The 27,134-nt window shown below is 38.3% G+C and overlaps 1 protein-coding gene across 5 annotated transcripts in view; it reads right to left on the reverse strand.

Moving 5' to 3' along the window:
- The window catches only part of mapre3b (microtubule-associated protein, RP/EB family, member 3b), a 90,124-nt gene that overhangs the window by 4,906 nt on the left and 58,084 nt on the right, over positions 1-27,134 (reverse strand). For 2 of the 5 annotated variants that reach the window (XM_088625413.1, XM_088625414.1), the window contains 4 exons: positions 9,074-9,201; positions 5,973-6,118; positions 2,477-2,678; positions 1,260-1,414 (listed from right to left, as the gene is read on the reverse strand). In XM_088625413.1, coding sequence (XP_088481539.1) covers positions 1,260-1,414; positions 2,477-2,678; positions 5,973-6,118; positions 9,074-9,194 — 624 coding nt within the window. In that variant the 5' untranslated portion in view covers positions 9,195-9,201. Of the gene's footprint in view, positions 1-1,259; positions 1,415-2,476; positions 2,679-5,972; positions 6,119-9,073; positions 9,202-19,500; positions 19,762-27,134 lie in introns of those variants that run through there. The other 3 variants (XM_088625410.1, XM_088625412.1, XM_088625411.1) reach the window with 3 other exon arrangements.

The following is a 27,134-nucleotide window of genomic DNA, read 5'->3' on the forward strand; positions in this document are numbered from 1 at the left end:
TTAGTGGGGCCAGCAGGGGGCGCTCACCCTGCAGTCTATGTGGGTCCTAATGCCCCAGTATAGTGATAGGGACACTATACTGTAAACAGGTGCCGTCCTTCAGATGAGATGTAAAACTGAGGTCATTTCTCGAAAAGAGTAGGGGTGTAACCCCGGTGTCCTGGCCAAATTTCCCATTGGCCCTTACTAATCATGGCCTCCTAATAATCCCCATCTATGAATTGGCTTCATTACTCTCCTCTCCTCCCCACTGATACAGTAGCTGATGTGTGGTGAGCGTTCTGACGCACTATGGCTGCTGTCGCATCATCCAGGTGGATGCTGCACATTGGTGGTGGTGGAGGGGAGTCTCCATTACCTGTAAAGCGCTTTGAGTGGAGTGTCCAGAAAAGCACTATATAAGTGTAAGCAATTATTATTATTATTATTTTGACAAAACAGAACTAATTATCGGCCAATACGTCTTCTATTACATGGAAGGATATAATAATCAGAACTGAATAAGACAATCATCTGTATAGCAATCCCAAAGATTCCAAAGAAAGATAAGGATGTAGCCATCTCTTGATTTGCGAATGTAATTTGTTTTAGGAATACCGCTCGTAAGGTGAAAATTCATAAACCGAAAATGAAATGGCCTCTGACTAGTTCTCAAGTACCACATAAATGTATACCAATAATTTACTTGCATATTTTAGTATAGTACCATCATTAAAATAAGAACAATCACACTTATTTATGATAATTATTAGCTATGTAACCAGGTGGCATGGTGTCACAGTGGTTAACATTGCTGCCTCACAGCTCTGGGGTCCTGGGTTCAATTCTGGACCTGGGGTTCTATCTGTGTGGAGTTTGTATGTTTTCCCCATGATCACGTGTGTTCCCTGCAGGTGCTCTGGCCAAAAACATATTGGTAGGTTAACTGGCTTCTAGGAAAATTGGTCCTGATGTGAGAGTGCGCAATTGTGACTATGTGTCTGCCCTGCGATGGACTGGTGTCCTGTCCAGGGTGTATCCTGCCTTAAGCCCAAGGTTTGCTGGGATAGCCTCTGGCTCCCCTGCAACACTAAATTGGACAATGAGGTCAGAAAAAGGGTAGATGGATGGATGCAGAAGAGCAAAATTCCAGGAAATCTTTGCACACATTTAATATTTATATTAAAAGACAACTAAATCATTTATCTCACTCAGTACCATTTAAAAGAACTCAACTGAATCCCGTCGCCAAGCCATTCAAGATCTCAGTAAAGGGTTACCTGTTGGTTGAGCTCCATGATCTGGGCGTCTGTGTCACTGCCACCATTTCTGGCCACGGGAGGGTTCTTTCTGATGCCCACAGATGGGGTTGTGTTGACGTGCCTCTGAGGTGCGGGCATGTTCTTGGGTGCTGTAGGGGATGTCCTCTGGGGCACTGGACGACACACATCGACAGATTATTTACAGCTGATTTCTAGTTGGTTCTTGGAGGGAAATGAAATGCTAAAACGCTTAGTTTCACTGCATGCATTAAGAGGTTGTTTTTTTAAATTTAGTCCAGCAAGCATAGCGGAAACAGGAGAGAAGGCTTCCAAAAACACGGGGACAACTGGACGTGCATAGCCTATTCTGCAACAACACACTCCTGTGTTTGTTCAGTGCTTTCCGAAAGATCTAGGAAGTGAGGCACAAATGGAACACTAAGTGTGGAATTGTCAGCGTGTTATCTATTAAAAATTAAGCAAGATTTGTAAAATGTGCACGGATATTAGGAGTTGTTCAGAGACTAAAAAGCCGGAACTAATGCAAATTGCATCTAATCTACTAGAAATGCTGAATTTTGCTGTCAAGCACAAGGCTTTGGAGCAGTCAGAGCAGGGTAGGCAGAGCAAACTTTATGACAAAACAATGCAGTTTCCCTATAATATTCTGATTTTGGATACAGCAACATTTAGGCATGTATACATTAAGTGCAATGTGCCTTTGTATCTCAGCAAAACTGTCACAGCACAAAACTACTGCACAAGCAGAAGTGCGGTGCTTTTGATAAGTGGTTTGATTGGGACAAGACAAAAGGTCTGTTGGGCCAAAACAGAAAAGCCATTAAGCTAATGTTATCTTTTCATTGGGTGTGGCAGTAATCTTTTCACCTGATTGCTTTCATTGTTACTGTACCCCTTCCTATAGGCTACATCCTTTGATATGTTTGGGATGAAGCAGTAATTTCAATAGGGCAGCACTGCTTCTTCTACATTTTCTTTCAAAATCAAACGTGAACAGGTTAATCGGGTGGCATTCCAATATGTTTAATCATGGAAGGCTGAAAGTAAGCAAAATGGTGTCAGAGATAAAATAATATTTATTGCTCATAGAAGCACATGGATGGACAGGGCAGAGGCATTCTGCAGGTCATTTGCAAACCAGTAGCCAGAGCGCGTTCTTATCATTCGGAACAAGCGTTGCGTGAAAGACAGCTGACATTTAACCAGTGTGTTACCTGGAGTGCCATAAGGTTTCTTGGGTTTGTTGAAAATTTGTTCACCTGGATTGGGAGAAGGGGCCACATCCTGACCCTGTCTTGCCAGCAAAGGGTCATAGTCCTTCCCATCATAATTGGCATCAAACAACTTCTTGAACCACTGCACAAACTCAAAGTTGTCCTGGAATTTTCCTTTTACTAATTTTTCTACTGGAATTATCTGAAAAGAAATTAAAAGGGGACATTCTGAAATGGCTTGTTATTGTTAGTACAGGATACTAACAATGAATCCAGAATGCTCAAGTGTAAAAGAAGATACTGTAGCAGTACACAGAATTTTCTGTTTTCCAACTGCCCATGTTCTGCTACTGTATCTTCTGACATTAGTTGAAGAAGGCTAGGCAATAAAGGAAAACAATTGTTAAAATACTGTTCTAGCAAACTTAAAGAAACATACAACTTCAGATAGAAGATGAGAGAATGAGTACATGCCACTTATTTCATGAGAAAAAGAGACCTTTAATATCGAGTTGATCCTCTAACAATAAATACTTTATCAGAAGTTTTCAGCCCTCTCTAAAGTCTCCTTTTTGTGTGAGGTATTGGTGAGGTATTTTTTAATTTTTTAACTTCAGAAAGAGGATCGATGGATTGACGGAGATGATAGTAAATGACTGTGACCGGCCAACCTCTTCACAGGTCCCTCGTGAGGCCTAAACACATGGAAATAATAATGGACAGGCAAGATACTTGTGCTAAGATCAAATGTGATGATCTCACCACACAAACGTCTCCTTTTAACTAACCCACACCAACTGCCACAGTGAGTACCAAGCTATATAATTATATTACAAACTAAACTAAAGTGGGAAGCACAGTAGAGCAGTGGTTAGCATTGCTGCCTTGTATCACTGGGACATGGATTCAATTACGGAGCTAAGGTGCTATCTGTGTGGAGCATGCATGTTCTTCCCAGGTTTGTGTGGGTTTCCTCCCACAATCCAAAAACATACTTTGGCTTCTGAGAAAATTGTCCTTGGTATGAGTATGAGCGTATCTGTGTTTGTGTCTGTTGGCCCTGTGATGGACTGGTGTCCCATCTAGGGTGTACCCTGGGTGTCCCTTTTGCTTGATGGGACAGGCTCTGGCCCTCCCGTGACCCTGAATAGGAAGAAGTGGTTAGAAAATAAACGGGTGGATGGACAAATCTAATTTAATCTAGATTCACCACATGTAAAAATGTGTTTCTCAGCCCTTCGCTAATTAACTATTGAATCAATGCATCATAGGTGAAGCTATACAGTATATACACACAACAGAAACTCTGACCACTTCTAGTGGCAGCTGAAATCCCTATCCTCATTACTGCTGGTCTGCCACAATAATGTACCTTGGAATTTGTGGCTTTCACCTCAGAACTCATTATTTTTCATTTGTAAGGTCACTAATGATTGCCCTTTCAGCGTTTTAAGCACTTTCAGAGTTTGTTCATTGGCTTAGGAAAGAGAAATGTGAAACCCTCTTTAGAACCAGTTTACCTTTGTAACTCTAACACTTGTATTAAATAATTTAAGTGGCAAACCTAAATTGAGGTTATCTTGACAAATACTGACAGGTTTATTATAACTTTTGATAACGTTTGAGTGTGATTAAGGTTATATTGGAGAGCCGTATGGCATAGAACGAGTTATTATGAGAGGAAGTTACAGACTGATGTACTGTTATTAGACTAAGACTATAAGACTTTAAAATACATTTCTTTTTTTCTTACCAGCTTAAGTGAAGAATTACCAAATGTATTTGTACAAAAACACAATGTGCATACAGACCAGCAAACTGCAAACCTATGACATACCAAACAGAAAAATCAGAGAAATGAGAAAAACGAAACTACTCAATTATTACTGATTATTTTCATTTGGTGAATAAATATATCTTTTTTAATCAGCATTCACCAGTCCAGTGAAATGTCTTGATACAAGTATTGTTTGCCTTATAATAGAATCCCATTAGACTGTAGAAGGTTTGTTAGCGACTACAACCCCGTTGACATTAATTGGGCTAAGGAGCTTGTTATCATGAAGAGAGTTCTCAGTGGATAGGAAAGGTTCTCAGTCCTGACTATCTCTCTGGTAAAATACAATAACACGATTAAGAATCTTATAAGCAAATGCAAGCCTTATGACCACAGACTCTTGATTTACAGTACTGCCACTGTCAAGAAACCAATTCTGACAATCATATTTTGAGGATTGTACTTTACTATCAGTGCCTATTTTGGTTAGGTTGGTTGATGCTTTTAGGTCTATTGTGTAGTTCACATTATTTTAAAGCTATAAAAACAATTGCAGTAATCTGGTTTCACATGTAGCAGTTTGATATTTGAGCACAGTTTACATTTCAGGTTATGTCTCAATAACTCAATAAGGAGACTGAAAGATTTGTTACCTTACTTGATTAAATACAAGCGAAGGCCTATTCCCTTATATTAAATCAGCCCTTCTATGGTTGATAGATCTCATAAGGTAATGCTACTTTGCTTATATATTATTAAGTAAAAAATGTTCACGATCATTACTTTTTATACAACGTTTGTGTAATATGTTCAGAAATTTGCTACTGTTAAGACTTGGATTTACATGGATTTGCTTTATGTATTGTATCTATCGAACGCAGTAATATGAAATAATAAATACAATAGCCATGTTTGCTAAAAACATACAGTAGATGTACAATTAAACACCAAAAAAGCTCTGATTTTCTCCTTACATGGTTAACAAGGTATGTTTCACATAAAGGGGGGTACAAGCTCTCTTTCAGCAGAGGATGTCAATTTATCTATTAATGAACGCATTACTAGCAACTCCAGCTGCCATACATTGGGGTTGAATGTACTAGGGCTGAAATGAAATACTTGTTAAATGTTTCATTAATAGTTGCTAAATGTCCACATATACTGTAAATGCAAAGGATCTAAAACCGGGCCTCATAAATCCGAGGGTCTGGAGTCCAGTAGGTCTGGAGTCCAGTTTTTCTCTCTTTAAATTGGCAGCAACTGAAGGGTGCAAAGAAAAGATCAATTGGACCATCCATCCACATTCTAACTTTATCCAATACTGTGTCGCCAGTCCATCACAGGGCACACACAGAGTCAAAGACACACACTCACACCATCCCTGCTCCCTGTTGAAGTGTGGGTTATAACTGTATTAGAAAATCTGCTGAATTCTGGACTGGAACAGAATAAGGGATCCAGAAAACAGAACAAATATTTTTTTATTTTTGCATCTGTTTCAATGCTACAGTTACAGCTGACAGAGTGACAGGAATTGAAAATGAAAGCTGTTAGGAGAGCTTTGTTGTCAATTCCAGGAATAAGTAGAACAGTGTTTTTTAATAACTTGAGATAAGTGTGAAAAGGATGGCAACAGGTTAGTAAAAAAAGGGCGACTGGACAGGAGCAATTGCCTTTGGTACCACAAAAATGACACAATCAGCTAAGGACTCAACTTACTTTATCAACACTCATTTTCTTAAAAGCTGCCTGTAGTACTTTAAAGTTGTGTATGTACTCATGTTCCAGCTTGGCTTGGAATTTGACTTTCTTCAGGTGTACGCAACCGGGAAAAAGCATGTCCATAAACTGACAGTACGCAGCTCCTGGAAAGAAAAAGAGAGACGTCTGTTAAAGTACACTAGGTTTTGTTAAATACTGGTATACTGTATATACATTTAAAAAAGTACTTACGGAATAATATTTTTTCTCCCTCAAAAGTGCTATCAGAGCAAATCCACTTTAAGAATGTTGATTTTACACAATGCTGAAATTCAGATCCAGGCTGCTTTTTATTTCTGGGGAGGCCCAGTGCAGTCCATGGAACCCAGACTGAAAACCCCATCTCTACAGCAAACCAAATCCATGAATCAGTTTTGAAGTGAAAAGAGAGCACACAAATTCTAACACCATGTGACGTCTCTTGAAATGTAACACATGGGGCTATAGACAACTGAAAATCTGCATAGATTCTGAACAATTCTCAATCAAGATTTTTTTTGTCATTTAAGGCATTGAAAAAGAATTGAATTGCAGATCAGTTTTATTAATTGTCCTTCAGATGAGAAATGTAGTTCATGAGTAAGATTTCTTAAAATATAAGCTATAATTATAAATCTATCCGATGTCCAATCATCACTTGACCAAGCTAGCATAGTTAGAAGTTAATTGTTAGAAGTGAATTGATCCCAGAATCTCATTCAGGTTGCTTGAAAGAAGCCAGGGTATCAGTTTCAACAACATGGGTGGAGAGCCTGACCCAGACTCTTACAACTCTAAAATGTTGTGATAATGTTTCACTCTCTTGTTTTCTGTATGGAGATAGGACACAGAAAGTTACAGTACATGAAATAAAGAGCTTGTATATTTTGGACAAAAAGGGACAGGAACTTTTTTTTAGTGAATGTGTTGATTGAAATTGTTAAAAAATAAGTCAAAAGGTCAAGAAAGACACAGTATATAGTATATGCTGTATGAACATTTCTCATACAACTGTGTGTTTTGGGCATGAAAAAAATGTTATTTGTGATTTAGCGGACATTCAACAATACCAGACGCCCCTTCCCCCATATTAATCTGTTAAAATGAGGGTTTACTGTAATTAGTCACAGGAACTTCCAATTTTTTATTGTATATCACATTGTTATTTGAGTTTCTGAGTTGTGATGGTTAGCATACTTAAAGACATGATGATCTGTCATGGTAGAGTTGAAGAGTGTGCACTGCCACTCCGCCACCTGACAAAGACGAAAAAGCAGGTAAAGGCCGAGAAAGAGAGAAACCAACTCAGACACAGGGCACAATGATTTGAGGTAATGTCTCTTACTTGTCATTCACTGGATATTGACTTTTAATTAGCAGACCAATGTAATCTGGAAGGCAGCTAAGCTGACCACTATGCCATCAAAATGCAGACCAATGCAATCTGTAGATGATGCAAGAATCAATATAACAAGTGGAGATGTAGCAAAATGCATCATGAATATGCTTGAGCAGTACTTCTATGTGAGGTTTAACGTTAGACGAAGCATGAACAAGCACTTAGTTTGATTAAAAAGAAGAGGAGGAGAGTGTGGGAGAGTGCACAGGTAGATCCAATTTTTACTTTAAAATATTTATTCTTTCAGTGCACACAATGACCGACCCTGTTGGGTTTCTCAGTTTTACCTTCCCGATTTTAAAATCTACACTTCACTCGTAAGTCAGCAGCTCAAACACTGCAGATGAAACTGGCAGTTTAAAAACGTATACTTAACAAAAGTCAAAGCACTGCCTAACGTGTGACTGATGAGATAAATATAAGTAGCTTTCGGGCCACCTGCAATGCAAACTAGCAATTCAAGACCTTACCCATTAACAGGCACTTTGATTAGTTCTCATTAACACAAGTATTATTGCTAAGCTCCATGAGCTCTGCCAGTGGGGCTCTTCATATTCCTCACTTCATGTTAATTTACAAATCATTCGCCGACGAGTTAAATACGCATGTACCTTTTAAGTGCTGTTATGTTGTTCTCATATGCAGTTGGCGGAGGGAGGGACTGTGTAGGTCTAAACCTTACTATTGCTCCTGTGAGTAGTGACTCATCACTCATTCGAGTAAAACTCAGAAAGAAACACAAACCAGGATAGGGAATTGTGTAGTGTGTGTAGCAGCAGCGATATAGTGAAATGAGTATTGTCAGGGATGCAAAAAAGCTGACGTGAGGAGGTAATTTACAAAATGTTCTTGGTATCGCAGCCTTTTAAACAAACCTTGGTTTTAAAAACTGCATACTGTATGTAAAAATCCTAGTTTTTCAAAGAAATTGGTTTTAACATACTGAAAACAGACAGACCGCCACTCTAGTTCAGATGTGAATGTTGTAGTTTAGAAGAGTAAAGTAAATTTACACTTGCAAAAACAGGATTTAATTTTTTTATGTTTGATCCTAAAATAGTTTCATAAATATAAGCTTGGCGTCAAGGTGATGCAGTGACAAGCACTGCTGCCTCGCTGTGCTGAGGGCCTGGGTTCAATTCTGGACCTCTAGTCCTACTGTATATGTGTGGAATTTGTATGTTCTCCCTGTGTTCATGTGAGTTTTCAAGGGGTGCTCTGGTTTCCTCCTACAGTCCAAACACACAGAGAAGTTAAACTGGCTTCTGGGAAACTGGCCCTGGTGTGAGCGGTAGTGTCTGTGTGTGTCCTGTGATGGACTGACATCTTGACCAGGCTCTGGCTCCACTATGATCCTGAATTAGAAGAAGTGGTTAGAAAATAGATGGATGAATATAAGATCTGATGAAGATATATAGGGGCTGTGAAGTTCAGAGTAACAGCAGATTTCGGTGGGCTACTTTGTGCTTCTCACACTTGAGTACTGTTAAGAGATTTTTTTTTTACTTCTGCTCAATGAGCTCAAGTAAGGTAACAGCACTTTTATTCAAGTAACACATTTGACTACTTTTTGCACACTTGGTTCCATACTCTCATAACCCTTTGCTTACTTTTTTGAAAGAAAATGCAGAAAAGGGATGTTTACTGGCCTGATGGCCTGAGCCATGTATAGTTGTCCTACCTGAACACAGCTGCTCCACCTTTGTGTAGTTGAGTTGCAGGGAGTCATTGACCCATGCCAGCATATCATGTCGGCTCAGGTTCTCGATGGTCACAGACGTCGAATACACATTCACTGCCATCCCCCAGCTGCAAGACAGCAGACACACTGTTGACTGACTACTGCACACTGTGAAAGCATGACCTACAGTATAATCCTGACATACGAAACAATAGTCTGCTCGTCAGTGATGTATAATGAATACACTGAATTCAAAGACCAATAGAAGCAAAATAAAATGAACTAAATTTGTTTAGGGTTCTATAGATTTTGTTATAATAGTTTAAGAAGGCACTGTCAATATAGTCATAGAGTAAGGACAGTTCTGTAAAAACTAATTCTGTAATATAATTCACTCCTGGAACTGGCATGGCTATTGACAAGCTATCAAATTAATGAGACACAAAATGAGACGCCCATTTACGTAAAATGATCAATCTGAAAAGGTACATTTGCTCAAATTCAGGCTGAAAGAGAAAAAAATGTACAGAATACACATTTTCCACAGTGTACTGACAGCTTCTTGCCACCAGGAGGAGCCATGCAGATGTAGGGAACACCAGTGGATGCTTCCAGAAATGAAAAGCAACGGTGCTGTAGCAGCACAGAATCCCAGTCAGGGTACGACTTGAGTGTTTTGTTTGCGTGTGTGTGAATCGGCACTGCTTGTGTAAAAAGGATCCTGTGGCGCTTTGAAAAACGGTTACCCTCCCATGGATCCAACTGTCTTGCAGGGTAAAACGTGCAGCCTGTGGAGCTGTGCTGCTGATCTCAGCACTGCTGGGGCTCCTGCGCTATGAGAGGGAAGAGCTGCTGTCCACTACAACGCACTTACAATCTAACTTTGAACAGACACCAGTTGTGGGAGAAAAGATGGCCTCCTGAATGACGTAAAAGAAAATCCAAGAAAATGTTGGCTGATAAAATCATTCACAAAGAAATGTTTGCACATCAGGGGTATGTTTTAATAAGTGATGCTGAGCCTGATAACCAAAATCCAGCAGCAGTAAATCCGAAACAAAATAGCATGTATGACTGGCAACATTACACCTTACTTCAGCCACCAGTGTCCTGTTAATTAGTGATTACATTAGGGAACTAGAACAGTCTAGGCAGCTCTACAGAAGTCTACTAATTGTAACAGACAAAAGTCAAAACTAATATTGGACAATAGCTTTCACTGAGGACATATCTTGAATAGTACAACTGAAATAATATTAAAATCTTTTTAATTTTAGAATTTCAAATCATGAAATACAAAAACCACAATAAAACTGTCATCATGATACAGTGATATACTGTATAGACAGTACACTCACAAATATCCACAAATATACCGAGTCACTTGTTAACTGCATTTAGAAGAATTTTCCTATATGAAAATGTGTACCTGCAACACGAAAAATATCATATGCTTGACCAGTTCTTGTGAAACATATGGCTTGTGATATATTGCAAATGTAACCTTTTTTAGAAAACAATTAGCAATTGAAAAAGTTAAGAGAGTGCTTGAATAGTTATTAATAATTACCAATATGTGGCGACTATGCTAAGGTCACATTACGTCCTCAGAAGAGACATCGAGTTTAGCTTTGCTCAAAACCAAACCAAAAAAGAAAGGAACACACACAACCCAGAGTCTTAATGCCACAGACATACAGCATAGATATTTCTTTGAGAAACACAATCAAATTCAAACAAGTGAGTCTGGCTTTAGGAAGAGCCAGAGAGGAATATGAAGAATGTTGACGACATTCAAATCCTAAAGTGGATTGCAAAAATAAATTATTAGAGCAAAAGACCAAATGATGGCAACAGATATGGACTGAGATACAGAAGGTGCAGGTTGGTGACAGGGGACAGAGACAGCACTGCTGTGGGAAAGGACAAACGAGCCACATTGGATTCTTTTACGTTTCTCTGAAAATCGATTAAGGACTCTGCTAAAGCACTGGAGCTGCTTGGGAAAGGATGTGTGTTTTCCCTCTGATGGCCAAGGCTTTCAACTCAACCCTTAAAAAGAGGTTCAGCACAAACAATGGCTCATGCTGGTATAAAGAGCTAGATTCCCTTAGTTTTAGAAAACCATAGTTATATTGGGAATTACTATACAATTTGGGACCAGATACATAACTTTCAATGAACTTCAACTACAGTGATCTTACAGTAAATTCACATCATCTCTGCTCTTAAGTGTGAATGGAACACAAAAGAACATATTTTCTGTGGCATGCACTTTGTCTTATGCCTGCACTGACATTATAGAAACATGCGATCCAAACTGTCACTGAAATAACCTGGTAAATTATTAATACATTTCTATGTGTTCTGACTACAGCCAAAGATTGCAAATGTATTTTAAAAATTCACAATACAGTTGCTGAAACAAATAGTATACAGAGTCTGCCTGAAAAAAAGCAAACATTTCCTCTTCTTTGAGAGGATTCAGCCGATTTCACAAAAAATAGCAGACAAGCATTTGACTGCATAGCTAGGACAAGAAAACTGAAATCACACCTACAATCATAGAAAAGAATATGCACCAACAGATATTTTGTCAATAACATTAAAAAACGGGAATCCGACAACTATCTGTGACTATTTTTGACATAAAAAGGGAATGCAAAGAGAGAAAAACTCAAGCGCAAGTCTTGACCAATCATATTTCTTCACTGAAACACAAAAAGAAGAATTACTTTTCATTTCAGGTATGTAGTTTTTACTGCTCAAAATTAAAGCAGAACTATGGAAGAGCAGGATGAAAACATCATGGCAGGCTCATAAATAAAGCCCATTGCAGAAAGGAGACTTTACCCTCAGTTTACTGGTGAAATGGGTGAGTACTGGTAAACTGATAAAAGCACTGGCACAATGCCCACCTCTTCCAAACATACAGTAATCATCAATGTGACCCACCTTGCTCTACAATATCGCCACAATAAGCTCCTTTCTCATCTCGGGCTCAGGGGGATACTAAAGTCACAAACCGTTAAATAGCCACGAAATGTGAACACAAAACAATTAGGCTATGCACCAAGGGATTTTCACAGAACATCCCTCTCACATCTACAGCGTCTTCAGAAAGTATTCACCGACCCTGAGCAACCGTAAATATTAGGGCAAAATATTACAAAATATACTGAACTTTTGTGTCATTTAGATGCTGCTGGAATCCCAGACCCTGGTGGCCAAGGCTTGCTTTAGTAAAAGACTGGGTCCGGGTACTCACACTTACTGTAAACACTTGTTAATAATAATCTGTGTATTTGGTGTGCAGCTCACTAGTCTTGTAAATAAATAGATATTCTAAGTTATCACCTGTTTGTCTGCTCTGAAATCAAACTCTGCCAGGAATAATAAAGCCCTATGATCACATTTGACTTTTCCTAAGCAGACAGACAACTATTTTTACGTTATGAATTTGTCTGCGAAGCTAGCTGAAGTCAGAACCTGATTTCTAATTGTAATGTTAGCCTGATTAATTTATTTACACTGCTTATTTATTACAATTGGCATATACAGTAAGACAATTGCAACTGACTATCCCAGATGATTCGGCAATTTGCAATGCTATTAATTGCTAGATGTGAACAAGATCCTCTAGAAGTCAGAATGTAATTTACCATTACTGTAATTGAGTATGTTGTGTCACTTGGTGTTTTGAGAGAGTAAAGTGCTTACTTTATGGACCTTATGGAATTGTATGTGAATTGATAAGAATAGGGGAAAAATACTAAAAAAAATGAATATCATGCTTGTTTTATCATGATTATTACAACAACAATCTTTTATTATTTTGCAGAATTTCACTCTAGTTGTACTGGTGCTGAAGAATTTGACAGAGGAGAGAGGTGCCAAAAAGTACAAGGAGCTAAGGAGATGGAGGTAGAACTGGAATGAATGGAATAAAGGGTGAATCCAATTGTGATTTGTAACCATTATCTTTGTGACAAGGACAAGTTGTTTAATATTGTTTTGGAGTTTATATAATGTACATTCTAAAGTTAAAAAGGTGAAGAGGTTCAGTTCAACAAAACTATTATCTGGCAACTTATCCTCTCTCTCAGGTGTGTGACGATGTCTTTCTGTCTATACTGTGTCTCTATGACATACTCTCAAATTCTTCTCTCAAATTTTATTAATGATAATATTTCCTTGTACTTTACAAAGTGTGTTTCATCCCAAATGATCTCACAGTTATTAAAAGACTGCAGGTAATATGTAAGACACAAAAGATAAACAGAAACCATTTGTCAATGAAGTCTTTTTTGTTCTCCTTACTGTATATCTATCATATGCGAAAAAGATCAAGAACTTTTAAAATTATCTTCATTTGATTTAGCAATGGATGATAGCTCTATAGCTTTCTCAGTTTTCGTATTAATTTAATCTTTTAGTACACCTGCTCAATTTACATGTTATTCGTGAAACTACATGAGTAGTTGCATGAGTTAATAGCATCACTCCTTGTTGACACCGTCACACAGATCATAAATTAGATCATTACTTTTTCTGGTACGTATTTTACCTAAGCTACAAAAAACAACAAGAAGTACATTTATACCGAACTTTATTAAAATGTTTTTTAGTTTCTTCAGTCACTCACAAAGCATATATTTTCGGTAAAATCCTTAACAAAGCCTTCATTAAAATAATGCAATACTTTGGCCTAGAATAAAGTAAGTTTGCAGAGGGGCATGCAACTCACATATGTAAATGTCTCCTCATTAATTAAATTGAGCTTACTGTAGCTCCTCTTGTCACCATGAATCAAGTGTCCACTGAGGAAGCATGAATATCGATAATCAAGCAGGTAGAAACAACATAATTCTACTCTGATTCAGTCCGATAGCAAGCGGCGCATGGTCAGCAGTGTCAGCTGTTTCTTCAATCTGCCCTGTGTCAAAATGAGCTGCGATCCTCTCTTTCTCGATTTCAGTACAAGAAAGGACATAAGTGAAATCCAGACATTCTGCATGTTTTCTTAATATCCTACCAAGGGCTGCTTCTTTATTGTGAGCTGTAGTAAAGTAAATTGTCATAGTAAGTCAGCTCCCTGTAGTTTTCTTGGTCACAGAGTCCTCACTTTCACTGTGACTACTGGATATGTTATTTGTTCCACATCCACATTTGTTGATGTATACACAACCTCAATGAGCCACCGCCTGTACTTTTTTACATGCTTATATTTTTTTATTTGTTGAACCAAGTGGTATGGAGGCACAGTGGTTAGCATTGCTTCCCTGACAGGTTCAATTCCTGACCTACAGTGCTATCTGTGTGGAGTTTGCATGTCCTCCTGGTGTTCACATGGGTTTCCTCTGAGTGCTCTGGTTTCCTCTCAGAGGTAAGACATACTGGTAGATTAACTGGCTCCTGTATAAAATGGTGCTGATGTGAGTGTGTGTGTCCCACCCAGCGTTTACAACACGTTGTGCGTCTTGCTTGTCGGGATAGGCTCCAGCTCCCCTGAGACCCTGAACTGGAAGAAGCAGTTTAATAATGGAAAGATATTACTTGAGCTCATGCACCATCATCAAACACACATCTTACATGAATAAATTCATCACTGATGCGGTCTTTTGACTTGCGGTGCTGTTTCAGTACCACATCCAATTTTTTTAAAAGGACCAAAGCCCTATTTTTCCCATATTCTATGAGCGAATGAACAGGTAACGGGTTTATTCCATGCTGAAAAGAAAAGAAAGGAAACATGTTTTGGCTGTGGAGCCTTCTTCAGATTTGGTATAGGTTTTTGCTCCTTCTTCACACCCGAAGAAGCCTCTACAGCCGAAACGTTGTGTTTCCTTTCTTTCCTTTTCAGCATGGAATAAACCCGTTACCAGTTCCTTTGCAGCCTACACATGCTGACTCAGCTACCTATATATACATATCTTTAAATGAAAATTTAATGCCAGTTTCCAAGTTATGATTTTCCCCTTTCCAGCCCCACTACCCTCATCCGCATTTACCCTGACACACTGTTTCTTCAGGTGGGGTGTTCAAGGCTTCACAGAAATAACCTTTCATTTCCTACAAACACAAATAGAGTCTAACAAGTTTATATGTTCTGCCATTTGCTTTAAGGTCTTAAGAGAACACTACTTACAAAACAGGCAAGGTTACATTTTCATCTAGTGCACATTAAAACCACATACATAAGGGAAAAGAAGCCTTTAAGTTTCCTGAGGTTCAACGAGGAGCGAGCTCAGGCCACTATCCGCGGCTCAGCACCAGTCTTAGAGATATCATTAGCACAGGGCCCACAGCATGACAAAGCCATGCTGAACTTGCACTCAGCATGAAGACATCACCTTGTAATATAGCCTGAACAGCTGCCACAAATTAACACCACACCACACAGCCAGCAGCCATATCACTCTGCAACTCACAACTGCCAACCCACTGAAGCTCAGCAGGTGTGAGCCTGGTCAGTACCTGGATAGGAGACCTCCTGGGAAAAACTAAGGTTGCTGCTGGAAGAGGTGTTAGTAGGGCCAGCAGGGGGCGCTCACCCTGTGGTCTGTGTGGGTGCTAATGCCCCAGTATAGTGACGGGGACACTATACTGTAAACGTGTGCCGTCCTTCGGATGAGACGTAAAACTGAGGTCCTAACTCTCTGTGGTCATTAAAAATCCCAGGGCGTTTCTCAAAAAGAGTAGGGGTGTAACCCCGGTGTCCAGGCCAAATTTCCCATTGGCCCTTACCAATCATGGCCTCCTAATAATCCCCATCTATGAATTGGCTTCATCACTCTGCTCTCCTCCCCACTGATAGCTGATGTGTGGTGAGCGTTCTGGCGCACTGTGGCTGCCGTCACATCATCCAGGTGGGGCTGCACATTGGTGGTGGTGGAGGGGAGTCCCCATTACCTGTAAAACGCTTTGAGTGAAGTGTCCAGAAAAGCGCTATATAAGTGTAAGCAATTATTATTATTATTATTATTATTATTATTACTTACAAAAACAACAAAAAAACAAAAAATGTTTTAGGCCAAGACAGAGCAGAAACTGTTTAAAGTCTAGGTACTTTATTTTGTCAAAGTGTATAAGTTCATTTATAAGTTCATCAGAATAGGCTTAAAGTATCAAGTAATGTTCATGGGAAAAAATAGACTAGCTTTTTGTACATAGAGATGTTTTGTATCATGTGGATCTCTCTAGTTCTCACTGAACTTCCTGAGACAGCACAGCTCTCAATATAGCCCAGTAAATAGGAACTATAGGATCAAGGTGCTAATTGATAACAGTTGTCTACAAAGATGTCCAATGCCAAAGACTTAATCAGTTGCACACCTGCAAGACATTTGCAGACATTTATTCCAAATCTGCACAGTACACTTCTCACATTTGATTTTTTTTTGTTAAACTGTTTTCATCTGGGTCCAAAGGTTGAAATTGCTGTTCTCTCTTAAAAAAGAGAACTATGATTGGATGCACATGTTCAAGTTGTACTGTGTGCAGCAGTGCCGCATAAGACTCTTACAATTCATTTTAATTTGTATTTTCATTGCTGACCATTGTTTCCAAATTTAAAACTAGTTTCTTAACAACGTAATCCATTTCATCTGTTAGAGAGAGCCTACAGTGAGATTTGTAGTGAGATTCAATTGCCATGCCTAAGGCTCTGAAACAAGGATTCAGTAGCCATTCCGACTACAGTCTTAAAAATTGCCAGCTGTATTTCCCTCTGTATGCAGATTCTTGTGTTGGAATTTGGAATACTGATTTCTTTTTCCATTCCAATCCTAGGACAACAAATAAAACTATTTATCACCAGTCTTCCTTGTAGTGATTGAGCCCTTTCATTTGTTGGTTTTCAAACTTGTATTACAAACGTCTGTACCACTAATCTGATATTTCAGATTTGTATTTACATCCTTTTGGAATCACCAATTAGGCCTCTCTATAGTGGAGGGAATCACCAATCACCTTCAAAGCCCCGTGTACCAGCTCAGGAAGAATGAAGCCTGAGACAAACAAGAAATGTGCCAGGTCTTCCTCCATTTATTCATTCTGTAAGTCCATCCCACTGTGCTGGCAAGAAAGCTAGCTAAGCTTTGGACAGAGGACAGATGCAGCTCTTACATTAACACCTTAACTTCACAAGTGACTGACAGACTATAAGGGACGACCGTGCCCGATACACCAAAACCCCAGTTCACTCAACCCTGGTGATTCTTGGCCAATTACACACCCTTGCTTTGGGGTCAAAAAGGAGTCACGACAAGGATCAACAATGTCAGGATTACAGTGTCTATCTGTGCTCTGGCTGGTTGAACTACGTGGAACCCGGATTTCAGACTGTGTTTTTGTTTATTAGACATTCATGATCTTGAATCTTGTCAAAGACAGATGTGCTGTGAAGATTAAACGTCCATCTGCAGCTCTGAGGTAGGAAAGCTAGCCTGGCGTTAATCCCTCTGAATCTGATTTCCAGAAGCTGAAGGAAACAAGGCTCAGCAGGGCTCCCGTAGCTGCTGCAGAGTTGCTGTCCCACTGCCAGCACCACTGCAACACTGCTGAAGAGCTCTGAGACACTGAAGCACTCCTCACCAGCAGGCATTTGCCAGCTCAAACAACATGGGCTTGGTAGAGGATTTTAGGGTCCTAACTGTAACGCAATTTAAAAGGTCAGGGTCTTAGAGCACTCAGTATATCCACAATTGTGATACAAAATATACTCAAATACAATATAATTGTCATTTTTCACATTGTGTATGTCATTATCTTTAAATCAAATGTCATAAATCATAATGTATCACTAATTGCACTTCCGATGCAACTAGAATGCGTTTTGTATAAAAGCATGGAGTCTATATAATATTTTGTTCTGCTTATGTTTAAAATTATATCTAGCATATTCTACATCAAACATAATGCATGCAAAACTGGCTAGAAATATACAGTCTGAGACGGACGTGATCTGGGTGGGATGGTAGGTATCAATGCCAGCCATGTGTGTCTGTGTGTGGAGTTTTCAGATTTTCCTCATGTATGTGTCGGTCTTCTATTTCCTCCCAGAATCCACAGTCATGCAGAGGTTTTGCTCCTTTAAATTGTGTCTAGCCTTGAAGAACAGGTGTAGCACTCCCTCCTTACATAAACCGCAGTCTGAGGTAGCTGTTTTACAGACAGTGACCTCATTTGGACATGATAAATGAAGGATGAAAAAGACATTATAAGGAGAGATCTTCTTAGGGGGGTTTAAGGGGATTAAGCACTCTAGTTTACTAAACTGCTAGTAAATTGCAGCTATGAAATACCTGCTTACTGACATTGGATACATAGTGGTTCACAAAGCGATACAAACTGAAATAACTGAAATAAAAGTCACATCAGCAGTCCTGACTGGTACTGAGCAGGCTCAAAGCCAGGGAGCTCTGGCGCTGTCAGATTCAAGACCCACTGACATAACCATTTCTGCACATTTCAGCTTCTCCTGTCTGACTTCTTGCAAACATTAGACACTCTTCCTCGCCAGCCCACCTGGATATTGAAACAGGAACACGTCCCAAAGCAAAGCAGTGCTGCAGTAGTGCAGCAGACAGAGCAATGGAAGTCAGAAGCAATTTCTACAATGTTGCAAAAGGGTGGCTTTGTTCTTGACTAAACCAAAGTAGTATAATTACAAATTAATGCGAAATAAACAAGGTAACAGACAACAGTATCCTAGTTATTTGAGAAAAAAATGTTAAAATATTGTTTCACAAATAATGCTGAGACTTTAAATAATACAGACTGAAATTTTCCATTAAAGTACACATTTAATTACTGCATTAAAGTCTGAGTTGCCAATTCTCCTCTGAATAAGGACAGAAGTTTGCACACCTTACTTTATTTATCTCTGGAGACACATTAAGCAAAGGTAGATGGTAGAAAAATAAAATAAAACTTCATAGAACAGTAGTGCAAATATGACTATTTTTGAAAACATACTAAGCTCAAGAAAATAAGCTTTTTTTTCATACTGTATATAAAATAACAAAAAAACATTTATTTGACACAAATATAAATACAGTTCCGACACATACAGTAGATACAGAAATTACTGTGGTAAATGCTTTTTGCAAAAACATCCGGGATGTCCAAAAACTGTATGCCCTCCCTTTTATAGTTAGATCAAAACGTCTCTTTTTTGGGGTGAAAAGAAATATTGCTTGTAATTTCTGTCATGAATTAGCCTACTTCTTATGACAATCAAGAATAGATAATTAGTTAAAACGGTGACTTTATTATTACTTTAAATACGTCTGAGTTTTAGTAACGCAATTTTTTTCCATGTGTTTTAAAATTAGACTAAACCAAGGCATAAAAGGGAGCTCTCCTCTCCCCTTCCACTGGAGTCCGCGGCGTTTCGAACCTCCTGTCCTCCAGCCTCCGCCTACCTGTAAGTCCGCTCCTCCCGGACGGCGTGCTTTCGGAAAGGGACAAACCTGCCGCTTTCGTCGGGGCTGCGGCTCCCGCTGGGCGACAGGAGGGGTGATCTCGTGGGAGCTGGAGCCATGTCGCTTTTCGGGGTACGAAACGCTGGTGCAGTGACGTTCCTCGGGGGATGACACAAGCAGCTCCCCCAGATCTCACCGATTAGATGCGAGCCCCCGGCTGCCCTGCGAAAGCTGCAGCTGCAGCACAGTGGCTCGCAGACGGACTGCGCTGCCACTGGGTTTTGAGGTGTGCAGAGTGAACTGGAGAAGGAGGAGGTGCCTCCATCTCCGAGTAATCACTCTGGGGAGCACGTATTAAACGCCAGCTTCTAACCAGCCCGCATCGTAACATATTTGTATAAAAACTAAAGTCTTATTTTCAACGAGAAATTTAGTTAGCTTGTCAGTCTGAGCTCTTAGGCATCCTTAGGTACTGACTGTTATCATAATATCTACTCATTTAAAAAAATTCAATAGATACCGATAACACCTGAATACAAAAATAATCTGTCTGCATATACAGTAGTTTGTAAAACAATACTAGTTTACAGTAATTATTACACTAGATTGTGAATGTGTTAACACCTGTTACCGCCTAAAACAGTACATTACAACCTGCATATCATAAACTAAACCTTAAAAACTTAGGCAAACTACCCACACGTGACATTAATATTTATTTCTGAATCTCCATATCTTTAAGCTAAAGTAAGCTGTTTTTTTACTGTCTACGTAGCTACAGCAGGTGCAGTTTTCCGTGCAGAGGGAAATTATCCCTCTGTTTCTGCAGTAATTTTCCACAGTTCCACCCTTCAAGTGTCAGACACTTGTCTGAAACCTATAGGTGTTGCTCACTTTAAAATACTTTCTAACTTAAGTATGCAGCTCTAAAAATTATCACAACACGTCTGTGTAGGTTTTGAAAAGAATATTTTTAAAAATAAAAAGCTAGAGAAAAAAAACCCCACAAACTGTTAATCATGATGGGATCACTCTGTGACACCTTAATGAGAGCAATTTTTTATTACTGAAGTCAAATTTTGCATTCAGCTTTACTTCAGTCTAGCAGCTCTCAGTGTTTAACATTGGCACAGTTTCAGAATTTCCTACACAGACACGGGTACTTGTGGCCAGCATTTTAAACAACTCATATCTTCCAATTTTTCAATTAGTTCCTCTCTGGGTAATTTAAAGAGATCTCTGGAGCGAATGTGTGCATGCATTACCATGATGAAAAAGGTCACATTCAAAATAACCTTTTTGTTACTCTCTGCAAAAGAATAAATATACAACATTCATTGACAATCCTGTTATTATCATTTATAAATAGTTGCTTTCTCCTTTTGCAAGCTATCTGCTTCTATTACAGGTCAAGTATTTACAACTAACAAAACACAGGGATCGATTGTAACCAAAATCCCCTGAAACAAGCTGTCCGGCCATGTTGTTGATGCTGAAACTCTGTCTTCTTTCGAGAAATGACTGAACAAATTTCTTGGATCAATTAGTCACTAATTACCAAGTGAGATGGACAAGCCAAATGGCCTCCTTTCATTTTTATGTTCTCACGAAACCAGAAAATTCATGTTTTCCAATAGCATGTCCAACATAATAGAAAACAGCAATACTTGTAACATTTGTACTGTATATATAGTTAAGCAACCAAAATTTATTTTTTGCTGGTAACAATCATTAAATTCATCCTTATTTTTGATGGGATGAATGGACTGACTGCCTCTGATGGATTGATTCTATACTTCTCAATTGAATGTGACAGCACTAAGATTGTGATAGAGGCAATACGATTCTGTTTTACAAAGAGAAAAAACCGTTCAGTTAAAAATATGTAAAAATAAGAAAAAAAACTATGATATAGGAAATATATAATCCTGTACCAGCAGTCATAATTATATTTACATGGGATTTTATGAAAATTTGATTACAATACCCTTCATTTAGTTCTTCGCACCTTCAGAATCATATTATCCACAAAACATTTTCTTTTAAAGTATATTTTAAAATATACGTATTAGAGACTGTGTCAGCAGGCTAGAAAATTAATCACTTCTATTACTTGATATGAGCAGGAAAATAATCCTCCCAGATTAAATGGAATCGTTCCAGCAATACAAAAAACCCTAGCAAATCATGCATCTGTTCTATAACCTTAAACCATGTCAATGTCATGCTGTCCCTGAGATTAGATTTGACTCTTCCCTGTAACAATCACAGCTCCTGTAAGCCCAGTTTCTGCATAAAAAGTCAAATACCTAATTTGGATTACAAATACTATATCCTAAATCCTAAATAGTTTTTTTTTGTTTACAGTCCCAGATTTACAAAGATAAGAAAAAGAGTTTTATGGACATGCAATTCGATATTAACAATGACGGATAAAGACTGTTCTGCATGACGTACCATGACATTAAATTCGACCTCACAAAACACAAAAGTAACAAACATGATCAATCAATAAATTAATAGATATATATAGTATGTACATTAAAAATTATTACTAGAATTTGTTCTCTAGTGAATTTCTTGACCATCTTCTTTCAATTCTTATATGTGCAGCAGAAGTCCAAAGAATCTTGTTCTACATTTTGCCACTTACGTAAAGGATTTGTATCACAATATCAACGTATTTCTAAATCTTGGGTAGATACTTTAACACATCAATACTTCAAAAGGTATTTTTTCTGTCTGCGTATAGGTTATAAGAAAATAATAGTTGTACAATAATATTAGGGAGCTGAGTCAGCATGTGTAGACTGACACAAGGTGCGGATAAAGGTTAATTTCCACTGAAAAGTAAAAAGAAGAAACACACAGTCTGCCATTTGAACCCTCTTCATTTGTGAGCATAATTGTTGTTCATGTTCGCCTATTTGTCAATCAGAGCCCTCACGTTGTTTTAAATATCACGGAGGGAAATTATATAATGCCATAATGTTTGACATTGGCACTTTCAACGCCCCTAAATATAAATATTGAAATTACACACCTATGAATGATTTTATTAAAAAGTACCTTTTTAACAGCTGCATACAGCTCATGTTTGAGTGCCTTGCAAAAGTATTCACCCCCTTCCAATAATGTCTCATGGCAAATGATGTACAAACTGTGAACATTAATGCTCAAATAGAAAACATTTATGGGTAAAAGAGGTTAAATGTCAGAGATGCCAATGAAAAATAAAAAATTACAATATGCTGATTGCAAAATATTCTCCTGTGTGAGTCAACACTTGGCTGAAACCACCTTTGACAGAATTCACAGCTGCAAGTCTTTTTTTGGATATGTCAGTTAAGTTGATTGGGAATCGCTGATTGGCAGGAATTTTCCATTTCTGCCACAGATTTTCAATTGGATTTACATAAAAACTTTGACTGGGCCATTGAATTTCTTTTTGTTTTACTCCAGTGTAGCTGTGACCTTGAGCTTTGGGTCATTGTCCTGCTGAAAGATTAATTTTTGTCCTAGTTTTCTTTAGCAGACTGAATCTGATTTTCCTCGATTCACCTTTTTTCCTCCATACACTTTCCCCTTAATCTTGACAAGCTTCCCAGTTCCTGCATCCTCATAACACAATGCTACCATCACCATGCTTGACAGTAAGGATTATGTTTACTGAATAATGTGTTGTGTTGGGTTTGCATCAAACCTACAGTAATTGTATAAAGACATACTTTTATATGTCTTTTTTAGTGCAAAAAGTTCCAATGTGGTCTTTTCTGACCAAACTTTTGCCACGTTTGCAGTATCAATTAAATAATGTGCTGCAAATTCCAAGTGGGATATGAAAAGGCTATTTTCGAAACATACATATAGTTTTGTGGAGGGACTGAGATTCTGCTGACTCATGGACATTTTCTCCCATCTCATGAAGCTCCTTGGTCTTCATGTTTCAGTCTACCCTTATAATTTACTTCCCGATTGAGGGATCTTACAGAGATAGATTTATTTTTTTAAAGTCACGTGAACCACTGTTATTGCACAGACAGAGGTCACTCAACAAGTGTGTGACTTGTTAAAAGTTATTTTATGCACTGGAAAAAATTTAGGTTTGACATAGCAAAGAGGGTGATACAATCTACATATTTTAGTTTTTGTTTCTCTTTGCAGTTTGTGACGACATTTAATTTTTTTCACTGAAAAGTGTTCAGTCTGAGTATTCAAGTCTTCATTAATTATAAAAGTGTGTATACATCATTTGTAATGTAATTGGAAGGGAGTGAATATTTTTGCAAGGCACTGTATAAAAGTTATAGGACACTTGTTTTCGTATTTGTTTTAGTGGAAACTATCTTCTATTCACCTTCCAATCCCACTCTCAGTTAAACGCCAGTCTCGATTCTTATACTGTAAATTCTTGTCATGATTGTGGACACAAAAAAACGTGCAAGTTCTGTGGTCGTTTTCCACTAGACTTCTAGTGATTGTTCACTAGATATGCAGAGCATAGCTAGATATTAACCTAGGCCTTCAAGGAGTAAACATCAAGTGAATTAATTTTCTGCTTCAGAAGATTTTTATACTCATTTTTCTTAATGCCCTGATTCCACTGAGGTACTGTATGCTGTATTCTTATTACCTACAGCAAGAAGAAAATGCCTTCAGTGGACCTGAACACCTTGATTCATGAGAAGAAGGTTGATCTAGCAATTAATACACAGAACATCATTTTCATTGATGGTGATCATCTTGGTTCTCAGTATGGTCTTTCAATTGTTTCAAACTAATGTTCTACATTTTATACACTTCTTTAGCACAGCTGTTAGTATTTTGTACCAACCATACTCAGCTTTTCAGTATGGTATTGTGGCTCAATATAATCTATTAACATATGCAAGCTAATTTCTTTATGCAAGTTACTAGCATGACAAACTATAGTGATCTCCCCCAGAATCGACAAAAAAGTTAATCAATTACTCTTACGCTCCACTTCTGTTATAATACATTCAGAGAAAGAAAAATGTCTTAATATTTATAGCATTTTCCAAAAACGACCCTGCTTTTTACATGGGCATAAATCTTGTCTCAGAAATTAGTGGTTCTGAAAGAACCACTGTGACAGATTGCAACAGACCTGAATCACAGGACAGCAGGCAGCTGAATGACAAAAAAATACAGCAAGATACAGTACATATATCTGTATACAGTATGTATTGTGAATCAGGCACTATTCACTCACTGACACCACTATAGTATTCCTGCATGTAATATATAAACATACAGCTAACAGGGAAGGGCTTAAGATAAAATGGCTACATCTCAAATTAGGAAGTCTGCTGAATATGTTGTGATCTCAGGGATTGATGCTTCAATTTAATTATCTTAAAGAATTCTGTGAAATAATGGGAATAAATATATATATATAAGCTGGGAACCTAATGACGCAAAAGGGGAATGTTAATTTCATGCCTACATGCACAATATCTAATTGACTGTCTCTGAATACTGTGACTGGTCCATGGAATGTTAGAAATGCCACAGAACAATGAACACAGAACTGAATCACCTGTTTAAGACATGGTCAGAAGGACTCTGTGATGTTAAAAAAAAATGTTCTGTAAACAGAATGGCGTAAGAGTACGCTTGACTCACATTTTTTGTCTATAGCTCACATGTAAGGCACGAATCCAAAACAAATACCAAAGATAAAATTTGTGACCAAACCCAGTGACCACAGGTAGTGCAGAAAGCAATGAAGTACAAATTAAATCCCATTTTTCTATTCAATATCCTCAGGTGGTATTACTCTCTGTTGTGATGGTATGATTAAACGTGGAACACAAACATTCCATTCTTGTGTATATTTTTGAGAACTCATCTTTTAATTCAGGGTGGAACAGGGGTTAACATAGCTGCCTCGCAGCGCTGGGTGTCCCGGGTTCAACTCAGACCCGGGGTGCTATCTTTGTGGAGTTTGTTTGTTCCCCTGAAGCTCTGATGGGTTTTCTCATGCTGTGCAAACCAATACCTGTAGGTTAATTGACTTGTGGGAAAACTGGCCCTGGTGTGAGTGTGTCTGTATGTTTCCTGTGATGGACTAGCACAGTGTGCATCTGCCCGAAACAAGGTGCTTGCTCTGGTTCACCTGCAACCCTGTATTGAATAAAGTGATTAAACATGGATTTAGTTGCTTTGAAGGGAAGTCTTGTTGTGTCACCACTTAGAATGGATCACTGACAATCCTGTGCACTTTCTCAGAAAATCCACTACTATGTTCACAGAGATGACCTGTGCAGATGTGTAGTGTAAGACTTTAGGAGGATACACTTTCAAACACAGTGACATGCAAAAGTATTAAGACCCTTCTTATATTTTCCCCTTTTGTGAAATTACAAAGTGGTGCATACACATTGTTTAAACTTTTATTCAAAACCTGAATGCTCAAACTGAAGACTTACAAAGGTAAGATCATTTACAGTAAATGTCAGCAAAACTTTAAGAGCAAAAAAAACATACATTGATTTTACTAGTATTCAAACCTATAAACTCAATATTTGGTGGATCCTGTTTGGCAGTATTTACACCCTCAAGTCTTTAGGGGTATGTTTTTGCACACCGGCTTGGTAACTTTTGCTTATTCTTCTTTATATATATATATACTTCTTTATGTATATACATTTATAGATATACTGTATTTTTTCAAGCTCAAGTTGCCTGAGGTTCTCTTATGGACAGCATTTTTCAAAATGTTCCACAGATTCTTAATCAAACTGTCCTGGCTTTAACCGGGCCACTCAAGGACATTAAGCCAATCCAGTGCAAGTCTGAAACTATACTTTGGATCACAGTCCTGCTAAAAGGTGAATTGTGTCCCAGTTTTATGTTTGAAGCTGGTTTTGTTTTCTGGTTTGCCAGTACTGTGCTCCATCTACAGTATGTTCCCATCAGCCTTCGGATGATTCTCAGTCCCTGCTGTTGAGAAACTGAACTATGCAGTAACATAATGCTGCCGCCACTATACTTTACAGTAAGAATGGTGTTCTGTGGGTGACATGCTGTTTTGTATTTACACAACAAAAAATCCATTTTATCTTGCCTGACCACAAACACTTTTGCCACATGATTGCAGTATCATTTAGGTGCTGTGTTGCATACAAGATTCCTTTGTGAAATGACTGGGATGTTGTTGACCCAGGGACATTTTCTCACAACTCTGTAACTCTCAGCTCTACTTACAAAGTTGGCCTCATGGTGGCATCCCTAACCAGTTAGGCTCCCAGCTCAACTACTAAGTTAGGAAGAACAGTCTGGTCTAGGCAGTGACTTCTTAATGAATGACTTTACCATGCTCAAAGAAATATCAATATTTAAAATATTTTTATACTTCTCCTGATCTGTGCCTTTATACACCTTTTCATGGTTTGTATTGAAGGCGCCTTAATCTTTATGGTTGAATCTTTGCTTGAAATTCACTATGTGAGGGATCTTACAGACATAGGTGTATTTATTCTGAAATCACAGGAATCACTATTATTGCACACAGACAGAAGCCACTCAACTCATTGTGTGGCTTGTTAAGGTAATTTTGTTCAACTAAATTAATTTAAGTTTGCCACTGAATACTTACATAATCATGACTT

This window comes from Lepisosteus platostomus, chromosome 3, assembly GCF_059453375.1.
Source record: "Lepisosteus platostomus isolate fLepPlt1 chromosome 3, fLepPlt1.hap1, whole genome shotgun sequence".
Lineage (NCBI taxonomy): Eukaryota > Metazoa > Chordata > Actinopteri > Semionotiformes > Lepisosteidae > Lepisosteus > Lepisosteus platostomus.